The 23,757-nt window shown below is 41.3% G+C and overlaps 1 protein-coding gene across 1 annotated transcript in view; it reads right to left on the bottom strand.

Annotated features, from left to right (window-relative positions):
* LOC121328733 (EF-hand domain-containing protein D2-like) overlaps nt 1-23,757 on the bottom strand; it is a 32,050-nt gene that overhangs the window by 723 nt on the left and 7,570 nt on the right. Inside the window, exons 2-3 of the mRNA XM_041273737.1 lie at nt 2,557-2,704; nt 514-648 (exon numbers count right to left, since the gene is read on the bottom strand). Of these exons, the coding sequence (XP_041129671.1) occupies nt 514-648; nt 2,557-2,704 (283 nt within the window). The remainder of the gene's footprint in view (nt 1-513; nt 649-2,556; nt 2,705-23,757) is intronic.

The following is a 23,757-nucleotide window of genomic DNA, read 5'->3' as shown; positions in this document are numbered from 1 at the left end:
TTGCTTCTTGTACAACTCAATTTAATATGGATATAACTATCATGATGAATTATGTAGCATCAGAACAAATAATACATACATTTTAATGATTTTCAGTCAACAGTATAAAACTCTGCTTTGGCTGGAATAGAGCTCTCATAAACATGTCTTATCTCTAAGCACAGCTGATACACTAGGTATAACTATTGATCTGCTATTGAGCTCTGTTAAAGCCACAGGGGTGCTTTAAAAAGTCCCTAGGATGCGGAGACTGGAACAGAAACATACAAAGGGAATCTTAATAATAAGAATAACTTGCATACAGCACATACAATTCCTGTTAAACTCCCCCAAGTGGAAGGAAGAAAAACACATTTGTGGTATTTGTTACTCTTAGATGAAATTGGGGCATTTTTGCAAGTAGCAAACGACCGCCTCCACTATACCACCTTCACAAGGGATTTCATCCACTGCGGGAGACAACAAGGTGATGAATCAGGATTAGCAGTGTAAAAGGAGTGCATTGGTCCTTACTTTGGCCTCAAAGAAAGTCTTTGCCCCCTTGACCCCCTCTGTGGAGACGTCTATCTCAGAGAGTCGCGCCAACACGTGAAGACCACTGTCCTCCGGAAGCTCTCCCGCCGCCGCCTTCCGGAAAATCAACAGGAACTGGGAGGAGAGAGAGAGAGAGAGAGAGAGAGAGAGAGAGAGAGAGAGAGGGGGGGGGGGGGAGGGGGGGGAGGGGAGGAGAGAGGGGGGGGAATTAAACAAGATTACAGAAGCACTAAAAGTGTAAACTCTGGCCCTTAAGATAGAAAAAAAAAGTATTTTTTCCAATATCAGAATGTGGAGGATGCTTTTGTAATATGGCCCCAGGTCTTTGCTCCACCAATTCCACCTCCATCCAGCTCTAAAGCAGTGAATTCATGATCTCTGTTAATGCCCATTGCTGTGGCGGGGTGTATAAACATCAAGGGAGGTCAAGATAAGGTTGTATGATGCCCTGGTGAGGCCACCTTTTGAATACTGTGTTCAGTTTGGGTTTTCCCTCTACAGTAAGAACATTGCAGCTCTGGAGACAGTCCGTGGAATAGCAACTAGACTGATCCCAGGGCTCAAGGATAATTTGAGAGGACCAGATCTCTACCCAGGAAAACAGGCTAAACCGAATACAGATACCAAGACCCCGGCACACATTTGCAGTGCATACAGATTCAGGGCAGACAGTAAGAGGCACTTTCACACTGAAGGAGTCAACGCTGCTGACTGGCTGTGCACTGTATACTGAAGGAGTCAATGCTGCTAACTGGCTGTGCACTGTATACTGAAGGAGTCAATGCTGCACTGTATACTGAAGGAGTCAATGCTGCTGGCTGGCTGTGCACTGTATACTGAAGGAGTCAATGCTGCTGGCTGGCTGTGCACTGTATACTGAAGGAGTCAATGCTGCTGGCTGGCTGTGCACTGTATACTGAAGGAGTCAATGCTGCTGGCTGGCTGTGCACTGTATACTGAAGGAGTCAATGCTGCTGACTGGCTGTGCACTGTATACTGAAGGAGTCAATGCTGCTGGCTGGCTGTGCACTGTATACTGAAGGAGTCAATGCTGCTGGCTGGCTGTGCACTGTATACTGAAGGAGTCAATGCTGCTGGCTGGCTGTGCACTGTATACTGAAGGAGTCAATGCTGCTGGCTGGCTGTGCACTGTATACTGAAGGAGTCAATGCTGCTGGCTGGCTGTGCACTGTATACTGAAGGAGTCAATGCTGCTGGCTGGCTGTGCACTGTATACTGAAGGAGTCAATGCTGCTGGCTGGCTGTGCACTGTATACTGAAGGAGTCAATGCTGCTGGCTGGCTGTGCACTGTATACTGAAGGAGTCAATGCTGCTGACTGGCTGTGCACTGTATACTGAAGGAGTCAATGCTGCTGGCTGGCTGTGCACTGTATACTGAAGGAGTCAATGCTGCTGGCTGGCTGTGCACTGTATACTGAAGGAGTCAATGCTGCTGGCTGGCTGTGCACTGTATACTGAAGGAGTCAATGCTGCTGGCTGGCTGTGCACTGTATACTGAAGGAGTCAATGCTGCTGGCTGGCTGTGCACTGTATACTGAAGGAGTCAATGCTGCTGGCTGGCTGTGCACTGTATACTGAAGGAGTCAATGCTGCTGGCTGGCTGTGCACTGTATACTGAAGGAGTCAATGCTGCTGGCTGGCTGTGCACTGTATACTGAAGGAGTCAATGCTGCTGGCTGGCTGTGCACTGTATACTGAAGGAGTCAATGCTGCTGGCTGGCTGTGCACTGTATACTGAAGGAGTCAATGCTGCTGGCTGGCTGTGCACTGTATACTGAAGGAGTCAATGCTGCTGGCTGGCTGTGCACTGTATACCGAAGGAGTCAATGCTGCTGGCTGGCTGTGCACTGTATACCGAAGGAGTCAATGCTGCTGGCTGGCTGTGCACTGTATACTGAAGGAGTCAATGCTGCTGACTGGCTGTGCACTGTATACCGAAGGAGTCAATAGGGTACATTTTAAATATGGGGCAGAAAAGCCCTTGTCTTGTAATCCCTTACCTCCCGGAAGCTGAGCTTCCCATCAAAGTCCTCGTCCACCTCCTTGATCATGTTCTTCAGGCCCAGGTGAGTCTGAGGGGCTCCCAGCTTCTCCATCATTAGCTTTAACTCCATCAGGTCAATGAAGCCGTCCTTCCCTGCGTCGTACCTGAGACACAGAGAGAGAGAGAGGGTGAGCAGACTGCTCCCACCACAGCTCACCCACTCAGGTGAGAAACTACTGCACACAAACAGTTGTATCTAAAACAGGACTTATGCAAGCTGCCAATTTCTTGAATGCTGTGTGTTGTTTACAGTAAATGATTTAAAGGATCAGGGATGGAAATAAGGTTGCTGGTTTTACTAGGAGTTTAAAAATGACACTCCTGAGCTTGTTACCTATGCACTCTGGCTAATCAAGCTTGTAGTAAAACCTGGAATGGGTGAAAACTTGACTTTATCACAGGAATCTGGACTTCCATCACTAGATACGATGTCCTATTTCAAATGCCACGTCGGTGAGGAACGGCTTAAACTTACAGGTTGAATTCCAGGTGAAACAGGTGAGTAAATGTTTGTTTGATTCTGTGCATTGGCATAACCAGGACAAGTAGGTTGTTGACTACTGTTTGACTACTATTGGATAAGCGAATCTCCAGATGTAAACCTCTACATTGTGACATGAACAGACTGCTGCCTGCACTCTATCACAGTCAATACAATAAAAATGTAAAAATGTTCAGTGAGCTGGACAAAAGGTTGGCCTGGCAACCAAGGCCCTGCACTGTACACGCGCATAACATTTTCCGAAAGGGATGTCTGACTTCGAACGAGGTAGTCGGTGCCACATCTGTGGCGAGAGCAACAGGGAGACCTGCGAGCTAACCAGACAAGCACAAAACAAAAAAAAAACACACATGCAGAATATCGCAGTGCGCAAACACACATTCCCTCTTACTGAACTCACACTGTCACCACTCCCAGACCCTTCCCTGGGCCAATAGAGAAGCAGGTCATACTATTACACTGGAACAAACAGCCCCACAGGACCCTGGGTGTGATTAATGAGCGTCCTCAAGTCTCAGCATATACCCTGTTTATGATGTGCAGGAGGTTGAAAATGCGTCGAGCACGCTCCTGTTCTTTAAATTCAAACAGTTTCTCTGGATTTCCCAAGCTTTTTAACCTAATTCACAGGCCTCAGAAAGGACAAAGGTCTATTCGATGCGCCACCATGTTTTTAACATTAGATGTGATACAGTACATGTTAAAAGGTGACACTGTTTAAAAAGACCCATCCTCTTCTCTTCAGTTCTCGTTGCCTGTCATAGACAGATGTGGCACTAGATCAGCCCAAACTGTCTTTACAGTAGTAAGGCCTCATGTAGCAGCTTCTACAGGGGTGATGCTCGTCCCTAACAAAGTGTCAGTGCGTGAGTGTGATTACAGAGGATTACGAGAGGCAGATGGCCTGTGATAGTGATTAGTCTCCTCCGTTTCGGATGGGATTTTCCCTTTGATCCACTGCATTCCAGCTGAATTAAGGATTCTCTCATCCCAGTAATGTCCAGCTTGAATTTACCTGTTCAGACTTCCACCAAGTTACACTAGCCACAAAGTGCTGTCAACACATTTTCATATTTTTATAGTCAATAGTAGGTACTACATAGGGAAGCACACACTATGAATCAATGCAATGGGCTGCTGTTACCATTCCAAAGGGGTTACAGGGGTTCTGCTGCACAAAATGATGTGCTGACAAGAAGGATCCTGCTAAGCAAAAGATATGGAGACGATACCAGTCTCCACCAGCAGAGGGCACTGATGCAGTAAGTAGAGCATTTGTACTGATCAGATATAGATGTGCATATCATGGCTGAACCAGGCCATTTACTGAAGCAAGGTCTTATCTTAAAGGGATTAGGTGTGTGTGTGTGTGTGTGTGTGTGTGTGTGTGTGTGGTGGTGGGGGGGGGGGGGGGTATCTACAGAAGGGCTAAGAAAAGCACACAACACTGCCTTCCTGGTATCATGTTTCAAGATTTTCTTTTTTTTTAATCCTTGACAAGTTGCTACTGGTGATCAAATGTCATAGCAACTCCTACTGTGAAAATTGCAGATTTTCAACCGGAACAGAACTATCGACCACAGGAGAGCAGAAACAGCTGGCTGGAAACTTAACACCCAGGTGCTATATACAGGAACTCCCTCCACACTGTGAAGGCTGCTGTAATGATGCAACTCCCTTCACAAAAAATGGAATTGGCTGGTTACTCTTTTATGCTTTTCTTGTCTGAAAATATGTGGGCCTGTCTCTACGTGCATTAGAAATGCTTCTTGTCAGATCCCAGAATGCTGGCTCTTTAATAAAATGAATTCTTCTTCTACAGTTTCTGTTCCCTGGGGCAGAGGGAGGGTCTGCCTGTTCTTCTGGATTACGGACAGAAAGCTTATATCCCCAGATTCTGAGACTCGTGTCATTTCCTAATCAAGTTTCAGCTGTTCTCTAAAAAGCTTGTCACTTCTTGACACACCATTTGCCCCTATTAAAGGGGATCTAATTTAATAGGATATAATCTAATAGTAGTTTGTGTTTCATCCATATATTTATAACTGTGGAAAAAGTACCTTGTCATCCTACTCTTTTTATTACATGTGACTTGGGTTACCTTATCTAGACCGTTTCTGATTTTATAAACTTCAATTAAATCCCTCTTTAACTTCTTGTTTTTAGGTTTTAACTTCTTGTTTTTTAATTATTTACCCCGTCCACAGTCCAATGCAGATAAGCTTCTCTTCCTATAACATAATTACTATTACTATTTGTTTCGTAAACAGTTTCAGCTGCCATGTACATTTAAGTTCCTTAAATCTACATTAGTGTTTGCCGTGCTCCAGCTTTACTAGCTCCGGTCCCGCAGTGGCTCCAGTAGCTCAGCTCCAGCTCCAGGCTGGCTCCGGTGCTGATGAGACCCCCTGCTCCAGCTCCAGGCTGGCTCCGGTGCTGATGAGACCCCCTGCTCCAGCTCCAGGCTGGCTCCAGCTCCTGGTGCTGATGAGACCCCCTGCTCCAGCTCCAGGCTGGCTCCAGAGCTGATGGAACCACTACTCTGGGTACAAACTTAGGTCGGAGTCAGGCCGAGCGAGCACCGAGCTGAGACCCCCTGCTCCAGCTCCAGGCTGGCTCTGGTGCTGATGAGACCCCCTGCTCCAGCTCCAGGCTGGCTCCGGTGCTGATGAGACCCCCTGCTCCAGCTCCAGGCTGGCTCCGGTGCCGACGAGACCCTCTGCTCCAGCTCCGGAGCCACCGTGGTGCAGCTCCAGCTGCTTTTCACTGGCTCCAGCTCTAGCTCCAGCTCCTGCTACTGAGCCACTAAAACCTCTAATCAGTAATGTACGTTCATCCTCCTTTATCACCATAATAATGCAATAAGCGATTCTCTAGTACAAACTTAGTACGACAGAGAGACAGGCAGACTAAAAGTGTTTCCTTTTACCCCCAGATTCACTCTAGATTCTTGTAAAAATGTGGCATTAAGACAGCCTCCACACCCCAAGATTATGACACATTTAATAATTTGTACTAAAGAAAGTCCTTATCAAGTTTTGTGACAATTAGACAAACGATTCTCTAGCTATATACACCTTGCTGAAGTGTGATACAGGTATGTGTACAGTACCAGCCTCCACTGTACACGAGAAATCCAGTCTGTGTAGAACACAGGCTCCGAGAGACCAGACTAAAAGGCTTTCGTTTCGGTCCCATTGTAGTTCTCTAATCTCAGCATGTATCACACTGAAGTCTGGCCTGGAACAGTAACCATATCGATTGGTAGGTTTGTTTGCTCACTGATCCATTAGGAATCACTTCTATAAGGTTAGAAGCTTACAGATGTCAAATACCTGTTTCTACTTCCTCATAAAATGTGAGCTTCCTCTTAGCTACCCCTGACAACAGTAGTCATGGCAACACTTACATTCCCCTTTTAAAGCAACAGCGACTCAACCAGCATGCAGGAACAGATACGAATGCACACTTGCTCCCTGTTCCTCATTCCTTGTTGACAAAAAAAGACTTAAACAGCCACCAACCCTTATTTAATATTTTCACAAATCATAAGACCCCTAATGCAATGCAAAACAGAATTATTTTAAATAAGAAACTTAAAAAAAACGTCAGTCCTGACGCAGCAAGCTCAAAGCCAAGTAGAGGGAGATTTAGAGAAAAATCCATGGAGGGAACAAAAGAACTGATCAGAATGATTGCAAACACCAGAAACAATGCGGTTACAAGTCAAAGCTATTTACTTTTTAAATAAGAAATACAACTCAAGCAGATCAAAATGTCATCACTGTTTTTCCATAGTTTGTATATCTGTATATCTATTGTCACCTGAGCCAGCTAGTTTGTATATCTGTTGCCATTTGAGCCATATTCATAACCCAGGTCTTTAGAAGTATGTGAGCTTAGTGCAACAGCCTGCTGTGCCAGGAAACCATGCAAAACTAAAAGAAAATTAGAAAGCAAAGAACAGAAAAAGCTGATGAATAACGTACAGCATTAAGTGGCTAAGGCTCAATATCCATTCAAGGGAAGTCATTAGCACTCATCATGTACCCACAGAGTCACTCATGCTTTACATCGCTCCGTAGCTATTTCAAAATCCTCTACAGACGCTTCAAAAGTAACAGGCCCCTGCAAAACAGGCTGCCTCATGTTCGTCTCTCTGTTTATTCAAAAGGTCCCTACAGTGAAGGAGTGCGCATAAAAACTACACTTACTGACAGCTAAAGAAGAATGTATGACTTCACAGGTCTAGCCAAATAACTGAGCTCCGGTTTTCTATTTTTTACCCTACACAAAACGAAACTCACCAAGATCTGGCTACGAAAATGTCTTCAGTCAGCAGACCTTCTTTATAGCATTACAGAGACGTACAACTCTATATGTTTTGGAAACCTGCTACATACTCTAACACTTTCTTTCCTGCTGCAAAGGTCTTTCCTCAAACACTCCTTCCACAGTCATGTCCAGCAGGTCAATAATGCTGCAGATTTGCAAGAGGGTTGAAGTGGCAAACTGAAGGGGATTTGCAAACTACAGTAGATATAAAAGCAAGTGCTGTTTTTACCTAGACAACACATTGTACTACGAAGGCGACCCCATTCAAAACCACTGACCACCAGTGAGGGGCACAACCATAGCAGGAAGGGCCCGGAGCTATATTTACAAAGCACTTCTTTCATTAACTCCCATCTTTTGAAAGGAGAATAAAAACATATGTTAATGTTACAAAACGAGATACAAAAACACACCGAGAGTGCTTAAGAGGACTTGAAATATATAACTTAGCTGTAGATTTCATCGTATGGTTTTCGTTTTGTAAAATGAACAGGTGTTTTACCTTTTTAAAAAAAGAGAGACTGGAGAAAACCCTTTGAAAGCACAGTCCCTGGTGTTTGAGAATGTATTTCTGTAGTCAACAAGGCCTTGTTTTGGACCATGACTCACTTGAAAAAATAAACTTTCTGAAAGACATTCATAGAAAATCATCATTTGATAAGGGGAAGCTCTTTCATGTGGCATTATGTGACAACCTAACTATCTCTGCTGTTCTGTTTCATTGGGATCCTAATCCCATTAGCCTGCGATAACAACACACTGTGCAGTTTGTTAAAACAAAGGCCATGAAGAGTCAACTGACAGCATAGATACAGCAACCTATGGTCGAGCCCAGCGAACGATTCAAGTCAAACTCCAACTTTTAAAAATGTATCACTGTATCGGGAGAGCATTTGCCAGGTTCACTGCACTAAAGTCTCAGCAGCACCTAATCTCTTCATAGGCTTTTCTCAATTGTTTCCAGTTTAAATGCTCCCATTATTTTACACCATGTAATTACAGCTCTTTTTAGAAATATATGACATGATTTCATATGGTACTCCCAGGTGCTTCTGGAAAGCTGCCTATTTTTAAGAGAGTGTCTAGAAATATCCAAGGTTTACTGGCAACATAAATCTAATATTGGAATTGTATTTTTTCCACCACCCCCTCCATTGACTACTTGAATTTTATTGGAATTATGGCACAGCTATCCTTGCCACAGCTTTATAAGGGCTTTCCTTGAAGTGGGAAGCATATCAGTGTTGCACAGGCTTCAGTGTGCAATGCTTCACCTTTGTGCTTCAGTGCACAGTGCAACACAAACACCTCCTCTCTATTTAAAACCAGCTTCTTTGTAACTGGATTACATGCGACACCTGACAAGATTACAATTACCAAATAAGATTACAATGGGACCCACACGTGATCCCAGACCTATTTCAAGGTTACACACTGGTACAAAGGTTTTTTTTTTTTTTTCAAATTTAGATTTTGGGGTTCTTGTAGAAAAGCTTTGACACTTATATAAACAGACCAACTTCATTGTGCCTAACACAAAAATCAGCATAAAGTATTACACATGAAAATGATGCCTTTTTGAGGGTGGCAAAGTATTTGACACCAACAGGCATTACAGTCTAGAAACTTGTCATGCATACAACATTTTATTAAGCCATACAAATATAGACACACTTTGGCTGTCTTCCACAATGAAATCCTTATGGTCACAGACACATTCTTCTGGGGTGTTTGTGTGTTTAGGCATTTTTTACATTTTGCAATAATTTGCAATTCTGTTATAAATTCCACAAGTGTTTAAATACTTCTTATGGAACTGTAATATATCTTTAAATCTCGCGAGCAAGAACAATCCTTCGCTTCTAACTGTAATCTTGCTTTAAATCTCACAAGCATGTACAATCCTCCAATAGAAATGTAGGAATCTGCTGCCACTCAGGTCAGGGCTGGTGTCAGCACCCGGGCAAGCGCCCGGGGGTCCCCGACACCAGGAGGAGGCCCACACACATACAGAAATAAAACTGCAAATGAGTAAATATACCATTTCTGGGTCAGAGATCCAACTCAGACAGCCTTCAGGGCTAGAAATGTTTAGTTTTCACTCAACTAAACTAAACTGTATGCGTGCAGTGCAACTTTTCAGATCTCCCTTTTCCTGCTTGAATCCGGTTCCCTTAGTCCCGCCTCTTCTCACTCCCTATTGGCTTCCATCTCCCCAGTTCTTTGTAAAGCTGGAAAGCTATTGGCTGATCTCGACATACTATTATACAAATGTGCCAATTAAAGACATTCTATAATTGGCACATTTCCGTCTTACTTTCCAACAATCAAGACTTTCAAGCGTTTTGTTTTCTGCCTCATTATCATAACGGCTATTCTAATTATACAATCTTAAACCATCAGAAATGAAACCTGCGAACCTCTGGAACCTCCAAATAAAGAGAACACATCTGGATGTCAGAAACTGAAGGAAAAGACTACAAAAAAAGGGTTATCTCTGGTCGCAGATGTCACAAGAATGATTGAATGCCTTAGCTCTCCTCTCAATCAAGTGAAAGAAGCAGAATCTGTTAACTTTGACACCATACTTCACAAACTTGCTCTGGGAAGTTAAGATGGAATGTATTTTGTTAATTTGACTGATAACTGTCAATTCAGCCAGGCCAAATCCATAACTCTAAATACACAGTCAAATTTGTAATGTAAATTTCAAATGTATTTCTGTAATAGCATGTGTGTTCTGTTTTCTGTTAATTGTGTACTCAGTAGGCTACAGTAGCAAAATAAAAGCTGCAGCATGATTTATTTTGTACAGCTACCAGTAGGCTAAAGTAAAAAGAAAGTGCGTCAGGTATTCATTTGATTGTACTACTATATAGGCCTGTACTGTACAGATTTATTACACAAAAACATTTCATTATATAATTTTTTTTAATTGGACAACTCAAGTCTTCAGATATGTCCGGTTCAGCGAGGGACTACTAATTAAATAAAAAATATGAAAACCTTTTTGATATCATTTTTTTTTTTTTTGGTTGGGGGGGGGGGGGGGGGGGGGGGGGGGGGGGGGGGGGGGGGGGGGGTATACAAATGTGCCAATTAAAGACATTCTATAATTGGCACATTTCCGTCATACTTTCCAACAATCAAGACTTTCAAGCGTTTTGTTTTCTGCCTCATTATCATAACGGCTATTCTAATTATACAATCTTAAACCATCAGAAATGAAACCTGCGAACCTCTGGAACCTCCAAATAAAGAGAACACATCTGGATGTCAGAAACTGAAGGAAAAGACTACAAAAAAAGGGTTATCTCTGGTCGCAGATGTCACAAGAATGATTGAATGCCTTAGCTCTCCTCTCAATCAAGTGAAAGAAGCAGAATCTGTTAACTTTGACACCATACTTCACAAACTTGCTCTGGGAAGTTAAGATGGAATGTATTTTGTTAATTTGACTGATAACTGTCAATTCAGCCAGGCCAAATCCATAACTCTAAATACACAGTCAAATTTGTAATGTAAATTTCAAATGTATTTCTGTAAAGTGTGTGTTCTGTTTTCTGTTAATTGTGTACTCCAGCTGCAGCATGATTTATTTTGTGTTACCAGTAGGCTAAAGTAAAAAGAAAGTTTTAGGTATTTTTGATTTTACTACTATATAGGCCTGTACTGTACAGATTTATTACACAAAAACATTTCATTATATAATTTTTTTTAATTGGACAACTCAAGTCTTCAGATATGTCCGGTTCAGCGAGGGACTACTAATTAAATAAAAAATATGAAAACCTTTTTGATATCATTTTTTTTTTTTTTGGTTGGGGGGGGGGGGTCGTGAAGGTGGGGGGTCCACAAAAACCTTTATTGGATATAAACCGAAAATCAGAAGCCCTAATTGTAGTATATTACCAGCCTGTTAGGAATTTGATTGGGACTGCATCTTAGCACCCTTGTACATTGTAAATGATGTAACAGCAGCAGCATGTAATTTAGGTTATATTTACCAAAGCTGGCCAAAGAAAATTATTTTAACCTGTCCGTGAGCTGGTGCTAGATTTAAGGAGGGGGGGTGGCATTGACACTTTTCATCAAGGATTGATGTTTTGACTCGACCCCTAAATCCCTTAGGAAGTCAGTGTAGGACTCAGAGACGGCAGTTTAATCTTTCTGTCCTTGCAGTGCTTAGAAATCTACCTCCCCCAATTAGGGCAGGGAGACATTCCGAGCTTTCCTGAGGGTGTGGAGGGCAGACTGTTTAGAGAAACAAGAAATTGTTTTATATCTTACTGAAGAGACAGAGCGAACGGCTTCTGGTTTTAGCACTAACTCCTCTATAAAGCTTTCTTGAAAGCCTTTTGCACGCAAAATTTACTTCACAGAAACAAAAGAGAAAACAGTCAAGTGGTAAACAATTAGAACAAACCAGTTTAATTATTGAAGGATTTACAGATTCACAAACATGTTTACATTTTAGGCTAATATACAATACTTTGGTGTCAAATTTCACCAGTAATTTCCAGTTTATAATAATCACACGTAAATAATGCCGGAGTGGAAATATCGCAGCTCACATGAAAGAACTGCTTAGAAGTAGTTGCTCTCTACTTTAATGATTCAGACAGTTGCTTGCATCATCAATGATGAAGGTTCAGATGAAGACGTGGAGTTCGGCGATTTGAGATCAGATGATACACACTCTGCAGTCTGACTGATTAAGCTTACCTGTTACGCTACAATCTATATTCTTTTATTGAACATTTTAATGTTATTGTGCTATTATTTACTATTATATGAACATGATCATTTTAATCACTGAAGGTTTGAATACTAAAATATTTGTCCCAGCTCTACTCTGCATTATAAAGTATAGCATACTGTGATAGGAAACTGGTAGAATTATATTTGCAGTGAGCAAAGGGGACATAGAAACCAATACATGTGTACTCCAACTCAAAATCAGCCGCAACTCATTTTCCAAAAAACCCTTTTCATCCTGTCTGCTGGACAAATGACTTGAAGCATCGATTCCCTGCCAGAACACATGATTGGAACTCACTAGCGCCATCAGCAGATCGTTAAAACAAACGAGGTAATTTCAGGGCACTGTTCGCTATGCTAGTCACTGCAGGCAAATCAGAGCACAAACGCTGACTGCATAAAAGTAACTGTCGCTAACAAAATAGTTGCATGAACTTTCTCACTGCCATGAACCTCTATTCATTTAATAGGTCTCAAATGTGCAGTTTTGAAAGAAACACATGTTTTCATTAAAAAAAAAAAAATCTGGTACTACACTAGGTTTAGTAAAACTCTGGAAACCCTGCTTTTAGACAGTCTTGTATTTCCTGGGTCGTAGTGACCTTAAGACTGAAACTGTCCCCACTGGCTTCTTTCCTGTCAATAACCAATCAGCTACTTCCCCTATTAACTGACATGCAGTCTGCAGCCAATGGAAGTGCAATTATGTTAGCTCCAATTACTTTAGATGACCACTCCCTTAACTGCGATTCTGTACAGATGTATGGGAACTGTACTGACCAGAGGTCATGATGCATCTGAACATCTGTGCTCCTCCTAAGGGACATGTTGTTTACAAAATGCTTGAGAAAGTGACGGTGGTATTTATTGCGGTGTGTGCCTTAGCGATTCATATGGGAGGTTGCTCAGTTCCTGTTATTATTTTTATTGACAAAATAATAAAAGTAGACACTTTATCACAATGAGGCAATGTCTGAGTCCGTTATTATAGTCTGGAGAGCACTAAGACATAGTGGAAACAACTGAGGCTATTACTGACCTTGCCGGTGTTTGGACTTCTCTTCTTCAGAATAGTCGAGCCAACTAACCATAAAGTCAATTCACAAACGCCCATAATGCGTTTGCATTACCAGACTGAAGCTAAAGTTACTCATTTCACCTCATGTCAACACCACCATCAGCCTTCAAGCTGTTATGTCTACAGCCATCTCAATACATTAAATAAAACGGTCTAGTGCTGATAAAAAAATTAAAAAAATTAAAAATAAAATCACAAACTGCAGACACCTCTGTGCTAGAGTTCAGTGGATGTTGGCAAGCTCTGGTCCTCTGGAGTACAAAGGCCAGCCCTACAGGTGTCTGCAATGGGAGTGTTATTACAAGTTGTAAATTTGCCAGGCCAAAACGGCTAAATGCCTGCAGTTCAGAATCTGGGGTCAGGTTATACAAGACTGCTCAAAAGAGAATGGGAAAAGGAAATGGCTTGAACTTCCTCAATCAAGGTCTCATTTTGAAACAAATACACACAAACGATTTCTCTTCTGTATCGACCAAACCCCAATCACAGGGTAGTGGTCAAACAGAAAGGGCATACTGTATTAGTGCAGACTCCCCTGATGCTTGGCTACACCTGTTTTGAGTTTAAAGGGCTACAGTAATAAGCATGCTTCCCTTACTCTTCTGCAGTTAAGGTTGCTTTAAAAATGTAGGTTCGGAAGGACTGTAGTTGGGTCGTTAGGTTGGAAACACTGATGTTAACAACAAAAGTACAGTTAAGAGCGCATAAAAAACATTTGAAAACAGGGTAACAATGAGGCTGGGTAACAGCAAGCCAACAATTTTGAGCTCATCTTGCTTTTCATGTGGTCTCTGGAGCAGCGCATTCTGTTGCACTGCTCTCTGATTAGAAATAGTCCTGTAGAACGAAACTTACAGGTGGAAACAAGGCTACAATCAGGTAACAGCAAACAGCTTTAAAACTAAGGAATTAATGGTGTAGCACTAGTTACATGAATGCAGCATAAAACATTTGCTGCCTGCTGCTCTTAATTGAGTATCAGAATACCCGGCCAGGTTAATTTAATTCTTTGTTCAATTGCTAAATAAGTAATTTTGTTCTCATTTTTAAAGTGGGCCTTTCAGATTCCATAAGGCAAAATTAGGTGAAGCTATTTCAATTTACTGTTAACTTTTGGTAAGGGGTTTATCTCTGCACTGGATTTTCTTTCTTGTTTTAACTGAGGATCTTTTCTTTAATTGCCTCATGGACATTCTATTTAGATTCAGGTGTTTTCCTTAATTGCCCTCGCAAAGGTCTTATTGGGCTTGATGTATCATTAAGTCTAAGCATCTTAATCGGTGGCTCTTTAAATAGGACTATTACTTCCTGGGGGAGAGGTTGGTTTTTTTTTTTTTTTTTTTTTGGTTTTGGGCTGGGGTGATTCTTTTTCGGGTGTGGTTTTTTGTGGATGCAAAGTGTTTGAAGAGGGAGTTTGCTGGTCTGTAAAGGAGAAATCAGGAAGCAATAATCTTTTGGTTGTTAGAAACAGTATTTTCTCTAATCTGCCATTTTTCCAGTTTAAATTAACCAGTTATCTAATCTCCTGCCAAACAAACTATCCACATCATTCAAATTGTTTACCTGGATCCTAAGAGCAACAACAGTGACTAATCCAGCTTGTATCATCACTTTTTGTCGTCTTACTAGGTTGGAAACTCCAAGTTCTACAAGACCAAGGAAGAACTGGGCGAGATCCCCGAATGGGGAGGAATCTTATTTTTTGCTGCTGGATTATCTGGGCTGTTCTGACTGTTTTGGATTATTATCATTTTTATTTATTGGGGATTAACGAGCATCCAGCACAGAAGTTTCATTTTTGTTTTGTGTTTAAACTTTTCTGGTTCAACTGCATTCTCAACACGGATTGGATATAACATTTTGGGACTTTTAAGGTATTGGGAGTTGTGGTTGTTTCATGGACATTTTTTTTTTTTTCCTTTCTATAAGGACTGCCTGATGGACTCGTCGGTAAACATTTTAAATGGGTCAAATGCTGTCTGATTAAAACTCATGTACACCAAATGTTTGATACATCTGTCTCAAGTATAATATCCCACGCATATTCAACAACATCTGCTATTTGAACTCTGGTGTTGCCTTCTGGTTTAATTGTCTTCCTATGTTCTATTTGTTGTAAACAATCCTGACTTGCCCTGCAATTTTTCTTGGTTCTGTCGCGCAATCCTAGTGCTTTGGAGACTTATATTGTTCAGGGTAGTTTATTTGTATTTCCGTCAAAAAATACTAGTTATTGGATGTTGCTTAAGGATTGGGTTTGTCACAATGGAATACAAATACAAAAGGAAATCAAATTCCTGAGGAGATATGACCTCATTCAACACTGCAGTTAATAATTAACACTGCAGGTTTCTAAAGAGGTCAAGAAAAAAGAACTAGTTAAGAATTGTAGTGCAATCTAGGAAAACGACCGATTCACTCTGCCAGTTAAGTGGGCGCAGTCATGGGTATGAATTTATATAAGTTTAACGGAGGTACTGGCTTCAAAAGTTGAAGTGCCAGGACTAAACAGCCTTCGTCCAAAGAAGCTCAAACTCTGAGAACAGCAGGAAAAAATATACTGGAGCAACAGATCCTACCAAGAATGATTCCAAAACTTCATAGATGTTCAAACAGAACACTAAAAACAATAAGAAACTAAGTCAAGTAGACAAACGTTTCTGCTTGTGCCTTTTTCAGGGTACGACTGTAATTCAATACGTTAAAAATAATCAAAGTAGACCTGCCTTGCGGTGAGTCTGCATTCTGATAAGGGTAGGGTTTGGAAATTTCTTTGAACCGAGCGCTTCCCAAATAAAAGTATGCAACAGCAATCTCAAAACAAAATAATATCGGGCATATACAATTCTGATCCCCACAAAATATCCAATAACAAAGTAGACTGCACACTGGGTCTGGTTCGTTTAGTTTGAAACAACGTATCGATGTGCTTGCTGCGCACACTTATCTACGATCAAAGGGACCCAGTTCGTTTGGATGCAATGCAGTTTTCAAGAGAACTCTGTTCATTCATATGGTGCGTGAACCAGATGTTTACAATATCCTGCAAGGCATATTGAAAGACGACAGCTATTGCTGTACTGCTCTGGTTTTTAATATAGCATGTTTCAGATTCTTACATACAGCTGTGGAAGAAAGCACTGGGGGAGCACTTAACTAATTTAATACATGTATTGAATAGCTATAGCCTACAGTATAGGAGAATAATGCAGTTTACTCAATTCTGCACAGTTCTCTTATTGTCTGCATTAAAAAAAAAAAAAAAGTCAATTAAGACTGAATATTTCACTATTTGTATTAGATTTGTCCAGTTCGGCTTGGATTTTGGTGTCTGACCAAATTTCTGTCAGAGTTTCAGTTTCTCCCACTGTCCAGATTTCCGCAGTGAAAAACTGGGATGTTCTTAATTTTCTTCAATTCACCGATGCTGTAGCAACTCTGAAGCCGTTAAAATAACAGTATACCACAACTGTTAACACAGTAACAGTTTAGAAATTAAACATTGTGTGAATTTATTGCAGATCATAACAATTCAATATTCTCTTTATATTGTCATACTAGTCATCACATGTAAAATAGATCGGCTATTTAAAAAATAGATCGGCTATTACCGTTTTAAACATATGCACATAATCAGAATGGTTAAATAATCCATATAATTTTATTTTTGAATGGCGCGAACACAACCTAATACATTACTCTGCTATTAACGTGTAGAGCACACTGATGCAGTTTTATACTTAATACAAATACAAAAATACAACAGCAAAACCAGAACAATTTAACAATTCTACTGTTTTCTGACCAGGACAACTAATAAGGCTGAAACTGACAATCCCAGTTTTCACGGGATGTCTGGTAACCCTAATGCGGTTACAATAAGCAATATATCACTATTACAATTTGCATTGAAATACCATCTAATGTTCTCATATATCAATTCTGGCAGATCTGAAATTGTTCTAAATAATCAAGATTTTTATTTTTATTTTGCTCTACTTGATTCCCAGAATATGAACTAAACTATGCGAAAAATGTTTACTTCCGAGTCAGGTTACCTTGCATAGTTTGTTTCCTATGTGCAACAGGACCGAGTTCAGCACTTTAGCAAGCTAATTGGACTCGGTGCATTTACCAAATGGACCAAGACCATCTCTTTAGGCGGACTCTGTTCAATTCGTTTTCCGAGCAGAATTTGTTATTCACACTTCACACCAAACCGTACCGAGTGCAGACCTAACCCTCTATACGGACCCAGTGTGAACACAGCCTAAACACATTCGAGGGCTAAAAATAAACTCAGCTGCAGCCGTCTAACAGCCTCTCCCTCAATTCAATTTCACATTTTGCAAACAAACACCCTGAGTTGAGTCAGCTGGCTTGCAGGTGTGCCTTGAGACAGACACATGAAGCATCATGTCTGAATCACCTGCACTATCTGAATGAAAGGCACATTGGTATTCCGACAACAGCAGCCTGCTGTGTGTGAAGCAATATTCATGATGAAACTGCAATCACATCACATTATTTCAAGATTGCATTACAGGCAGCGACAAACACAGACAATTTAAAGGCTACTGAGAAGTAAATTAGATACACTTCAATTCTGCATCTCCTCCTAACGCTGGTCCCATGTTGAAGATTAAAGGGTTCTTAGAAGTTGATGTTAAAATAATACAGACATCAGATAAGCATAGAGTTTTGGTACAAAATTATTTTGAATTTTGCTGTGCAAAGATAGACAGTTATCTAAAAGCATGTGTGTCTCTATGAAACACCAACAAAGTCACGTTGCCTCAATTATTTTGTTTTTTTATTAGCAAACTCTTATTGGGCCAGGGGTCAGCAGACAACACTTGTATCGTTACAGAGCAACCTGCAGTGTTTACAAGAATAAATAATTCACTCATAATATCTTATGAATTAAGTGGAAAACATATTTCTCCTGTGGCAGACAAGCCACTTCTGAGTTCACAACATCTATAGGACTCTGATACAAGGGACCACACACCTGAAATCCAAAGACATACTTCATGAATTGAAACTCACACTGCACCCTGAGCTTCCCTTGTTACAGTACATAAATGAAAAAGACCAGGTGCCAGGAGAACAAGCAGGCCCCTGGTAAAGGTGCTCTAAACTGATCACACTTGTCCTGACAGCATTCTGTTGTTCAAGCAGCTATAAGGGAGGAAGAACGTATTTAACACCAAGCTCCTGATCATTTAAGAAGGAAGTGAAGTTCTGAAATGAAGGGCTGGGTGCAGGGCTAGTGTTGGTTTCAAGCCATGCTACTAGTATGGCTCCAGAACGTAGCATACAGACTCACCCATTTAAAAACCACAAAGACACTAAAAAGTTAGCTATGTTATACTCGACCAGAATAATAAAAGCTGGTAGATTGTGGTGTTGGGTGTGGAACATGTGTTACTCATTTTATCACAGCTTGCAAACAGCACATCTTGAAATCCCTGAATTATCTTCTCTCTCAAAAATTGTTTAAAAAGAACTTTAAGAAACTATTAAGATATCACAAAAGTTCAGTGGTGTCTTAACTGGTATCAGAATGATTAGAGTGGGGTACTGCTCACTGTATTCCCAAAATTGATTTTTGCAATAATGTCAGCCAAGGTTTTGTTGTACTAGTATTGAGTATCTCTAGCTACTAGTATATGCATACGAATATATAGTATAGGGATTGTGTGAACAATATTTACAGTAATAATATTCTCTGTAATATCCTGCAAGTGTGTTCTGCATGATTCTCTATTGTAATTTCTGCTTGGATTTGTATTTGCTGTGCTTACTAACTATTCCAGCAAAAACTGCTACTGAAAAGACAGCCCTAGGCTGATTGGGGGGAGTTTGGGTAAGCATATTAATATTGCACAGAATTTACTGCACAATGCTTTACTTATAGGTTTCAGCATACAGTGCAACACTAATATGCTTTCAGACCTCAGCCTTGAGGAGTCTTTCCAGAAGCAACTGTTGCTAGAATGCTTAGTAAGCAAGGCAAATAATGATCTACTGTATTCAATGTCTCAGAAATACTTCACCACCAGCATGCCGTTTTGGTATCTTACAGCATGTAATCTTACAGCTGCTGTTTTCAGCTGCTAATCAAGCATGTCTTGAGGCGTCTGGAACCCCCAGCCAGCTGTAGAGGCAGACAGGCACAAACATTTGGGGTTACAGCAATAATTGCCCCCAGAACCAAGCTCGGTATTCTTCAGAGTTCAGTACAAGACACAGGTAAGAAGCTGTACGCCTGCAGACATGACTGCATGCCTGGAGCACTGTAACACTGAACACAGCTGTGTGCGCCTGTGATGTTTAACAGGTGCAACTATCTCAAGGGGATATAGTAATCAGATATAACTTGATAGAACTGCTTCTCATCCCTTCATTTACTGCATGTATTTGTATAAGTGTGCAGGGTGCCTCACTGTTATAAAATCTTGAGCAAGTTTGTCTGTTAAGAGACATCCTACACATTAACTTATAATAATATCACAAAAAAGACTGTACTCATGAGCTACTATTAAACAAAAACATGTTTTGTTTGTTTTGTTTTTTTTTTACTTTAGAACTGTGCCATATGTTCTTTGCTCAGGATGACATTGATAAACAGGATAAGATTTGAACAAATTCTTAAGAGAGACGTTGATTTCTCTTTAGTGAAAATGGTACAGCACTATTAGATTATTAACGCAGAAACCTGGTACGCAGTGTGCTAATTCACTAGCCTTTCATGCTTTTAACCTTTGGAGGCCTGGGTTCAAATCTAGCTACTCTGATCACAAGGGCAAGCGGATTAGCAATTTTCCACTTTGTCCCAGGGGACTTTTGTCCAGATAATCATTCGACTGAGCTCGGCAAGCGGTTTTCAGGTCAGGGCTGTGCTCTCTCGCAGAGCTGCGAGGGCAGGCTCTCATGGCGACTGTCTGCTGGCAGAGTGCTTGACTGAAGCCACTGTCCCTCACCTATCACGTGCCCCAACCTCTAAGGTTGCAAAGAGTTAAACACTAAACCAAAATAGAAATCACTAGGTAGTATTCTAAGAAATGTTCAACCGGAAATGTTTGGTTTTCTGAAGATTCCCCTAAGCAGTTTATTATCATTTATAGAGCCTTTGTAAACCACTCTAATTTCATGGTATATGTGAAAATCCATTTAAAAACTGAAATAAATGCAAAAATGACAAATACTAAATCAGATCTACTTTCATTTAAAATGTGCATGACATTTTAAATGGCAAACAACTTTTATTGTGCATAGGTTTACGTTTAATCTATTAAAACAGGCTCAATTCTCAAAGATTTGTTATATTAAGACAAGGCTCTTGCCAAGGCAGACCCTTGTGGCCCCACCACACCGTTCTATACACGAGGCTGAGGAATTCAAATAAGGGCAGGGAGTGACTTAACAAAGGGAACCCAGAGCACACTGCACCGCTTCTCTGGAAGAAACCCAAACTAAAGTCATGAGAAACTGAATCCCCCGGCAAGAGCAGGCCCTCTCTGACAGGTTTATGCAAGCGCTGGTAACAGGAAATGGTTTATGCAAGCGCTGGTAACGGCAAACAGTTTGATTTTCAGAGCTCTAAAAAAAGCAGATGACAGTCCGTCATTAACGTGATTCTAAAATAAAGTTTAAAAGAAACTTGAAGCAGACCGTGAAACATATTCTAGCAAGGCCAGCGCTTCAGCATTTCTAGCAATTTTTCTGTGACCCACGCACGACAAGTTACAAGTCAGGCAACTGTGGTGTGTGACTCCAAAATAAACACAAAACAAGACAAAAATATACAGAACTACCAGTTGCAATTTTGTCAATAAGAGTTCGCACAAGCAGTTACAGTGAGAGCACACGGATTGTACCCAACATATAAACCAGTAAAATCACAATTCCATGTCAGCAAAATGAGTGAAAAATATTGATCACAGCATTTATAAATCACCACACTGCAGCAGTCCATTCTGTCAGTCGCTTCCAGCTCATTCCCGCCATTCAGCACACGAATCCAGCCAGCTTCGTGCTGGGATCTCATCGCTATGCAGTGTGCGAGGCAGCCTCCCATGTGGGGCGATTAGAAATGCAAGTCAGAAGCAGCACAACAAGAAGGGAATGCCTGCCACAGACACTCATTGCTTCAAGCCACCTTTTGCTTTCATTTCTCCTATACATTTATTTTTTTTGGCTTTGTGAAGGTACAGATAACAACAATTTGAAAATCCTGAGATGCAAAGAGATTAAAATAATTAGATCTCAGTCTAGTTTTGTAACATTCATTTCCACTGCCGCAGCTATCACAATTACAGTAGAGCTTGTAGCATCCTGAGCGTCCAGATTCGTTGTTCCAAAAAGAACAATCTGCGAATCGAATTAAAAAGCAAAAGAAACCCTGAAAACATGCATGGGCTCGTAATACAACACATACATGAGACTCCCAACAGAGCACCAGGGTGATGTATCAAGCAAGGAATGTGTGAGGCAAAATACTGATCAATATTAATACATCTCTTCATACAAAAGTCCAGTTTTTGTGTATGTGTTTTAGTATTTATATGTCACCGTTCAGATCGTAAAACAAATATGAAAACACCTTGCAGCGTAAAAAAAAAAAAAAAGCCAGTCAATTTCCGTCCTTTGAGAAGCCAAAGTTAACTGCACAAAATACTTGGAGGTTAGCACTGTGAGCTGTCATCTACTCCCATGTTTATTTAAAAGTTAATTCATGAGGTGTTTTAACAAAGTCATGCTCAGCAGATAATGGCTCCCGTAGCCCATTAACAGCCTCCAGCTGCTGAAATGAAGCACTGCCCCACGAGATGAGGGCACACTGCTGCAGACAGCCCCATGACAAGCAATTTTTAAACTGGCACCACATGGGGCACACAGTAGGACTTGTTTATCATGACAGCAAAGAAGTTAAAGCACAGTATTTGTCCTTACAATAACTGTGGACTGTTAGAGTGACAATGTGCCACAGCGAAGGGGAACATTCTGCCAGACTTCACAACCGTGCTCTAAAGCTACACTCTAATTACAATGCCCTCTGTAGTGATGGGCATGGCATTATAGCAGGGGAATCTTAGCCTCTCAAGGACAGAGGCAGGTGCTACTCGGTCAATTATGGGGATACAGAAGCTTGTAAGCATTTGTAAAGCTTATCCACCTCTCTTAAAGCCAAAGAAAACCCTGCCGCCTTTACCATTTAGAAACTTAGTATACAAATACAAACAAACTTGACTGTGAGTATTATTAAAGAAACCTGCAGTATTTGCTTGGTGGATGAAATTAAAAAACACAGATGTGGCTTTCTCTGGCTTAAAAAACCGCTGATTCAGAATTCTAAGGTAGAAATACAAGACACTAGGTCAAGATGAGAAGTAGTGTCTATTTCAGTGTACAGTGTACCAACAGAACACTGAAGGACGCACTAGCCTTCTATTGTGATTCAGCATCTTGAGATTATGAATGGGTTGACTTAGGTACTTTTTACATGCATTTGTGGCCTACTATACAGTGACTTTAACCTAAATAAACAAGCTCATCTGTTTCTTTTAACCCTGCTGCCTTGCAACAAGACGCCAAGTGCTGGATGAATCACCAGAATACTTAAAGAAGCTGGGCAATGGAAAGAAATTGTTTGAAGAAGCTGTTGTCTTTTCCCTTGTGCTGGACCCACAATCCCAGTTGTCTTTTCCCTTGTGCTGGACCCACAATCCCAGTTGTCTTTTCCCTTGTGCTGGACCCATAATCCCAGTTGTCTTTTCCCTTGTGCTGGACCCACAATCCCAGTTGTCTTTTCCCTTGTGCTGGACCCACAATCCCAGTTGTCTTTTCCCTTGTGCTGGACCCACAATCCCAGTTGTCTTTTCCCTTGTGCTGGACCCATAATCCCAGTTGTCTTTTCCCTTGTGCTGGACCCACAATCCCAGTTGTCTTTTCCCTTGTGCTGGACCCACAATCCCAGTTGTCTTTTCCCTTGTGCTGGACCCATAATCCCAGTTGTCTTTTCCCTTGTGCTGGACCCATAATCCCAGTTGTCTTTTCCCTTGTGCTGGACCCACAATCCCAGTTGTCTTTTCCCTTGTGCTGGACCCACAATCCCAGTTGTCTTTTCCCTTGTGCTGGACCCACAATCCCAGTTGTCTTTTCCCTTGTGCTGGACCCACAATCCCAGTTGTCTTTTCCCTTGTGCTGGACCCACAATCCCAGTTGTCTTTTCCCTTGTGCTGGACCCACAATCCCAGTTGTCTTTTCCCTTGTGCTGGACCCACAATCCCAGTTGTCTTTTCCCTTGTGCTGGACCCACAATCCCAGTTGTCTTCCTCCAGCTGTTTGGCTAACAGTCAGCTGATTTATCTGCCAGTACTCTTCCTCTCCCTCTCCTGCTGATACATCTGCCAGTAGTCTCTCTCTCTCGCTCTCCTGCTGATATATCTGCCAGTACTCTCTCTCTCTCGCTCGCT

This window comes from Polyodon spathula, chromosome 16, assembly GCF_017654505.1.
Source record: "Polyodon spathula isolate WHYD16114869_AA chromosome 16, ASM1765450v1, whole genome shotgun sequence".
Taxonomy (NCBI): domain Eukaryota; kingdom Metazoa; phylum Chordata; class Actinopteri; order Acipenseriformes; family Polyodontidae; genus Polyodon; species Polyodon spathula.
The sequence above is the reverse complement of the archived record's forward strand: the minus strand, read 5'-3'. Positions and strand labels throughout refer to the sequence as shown.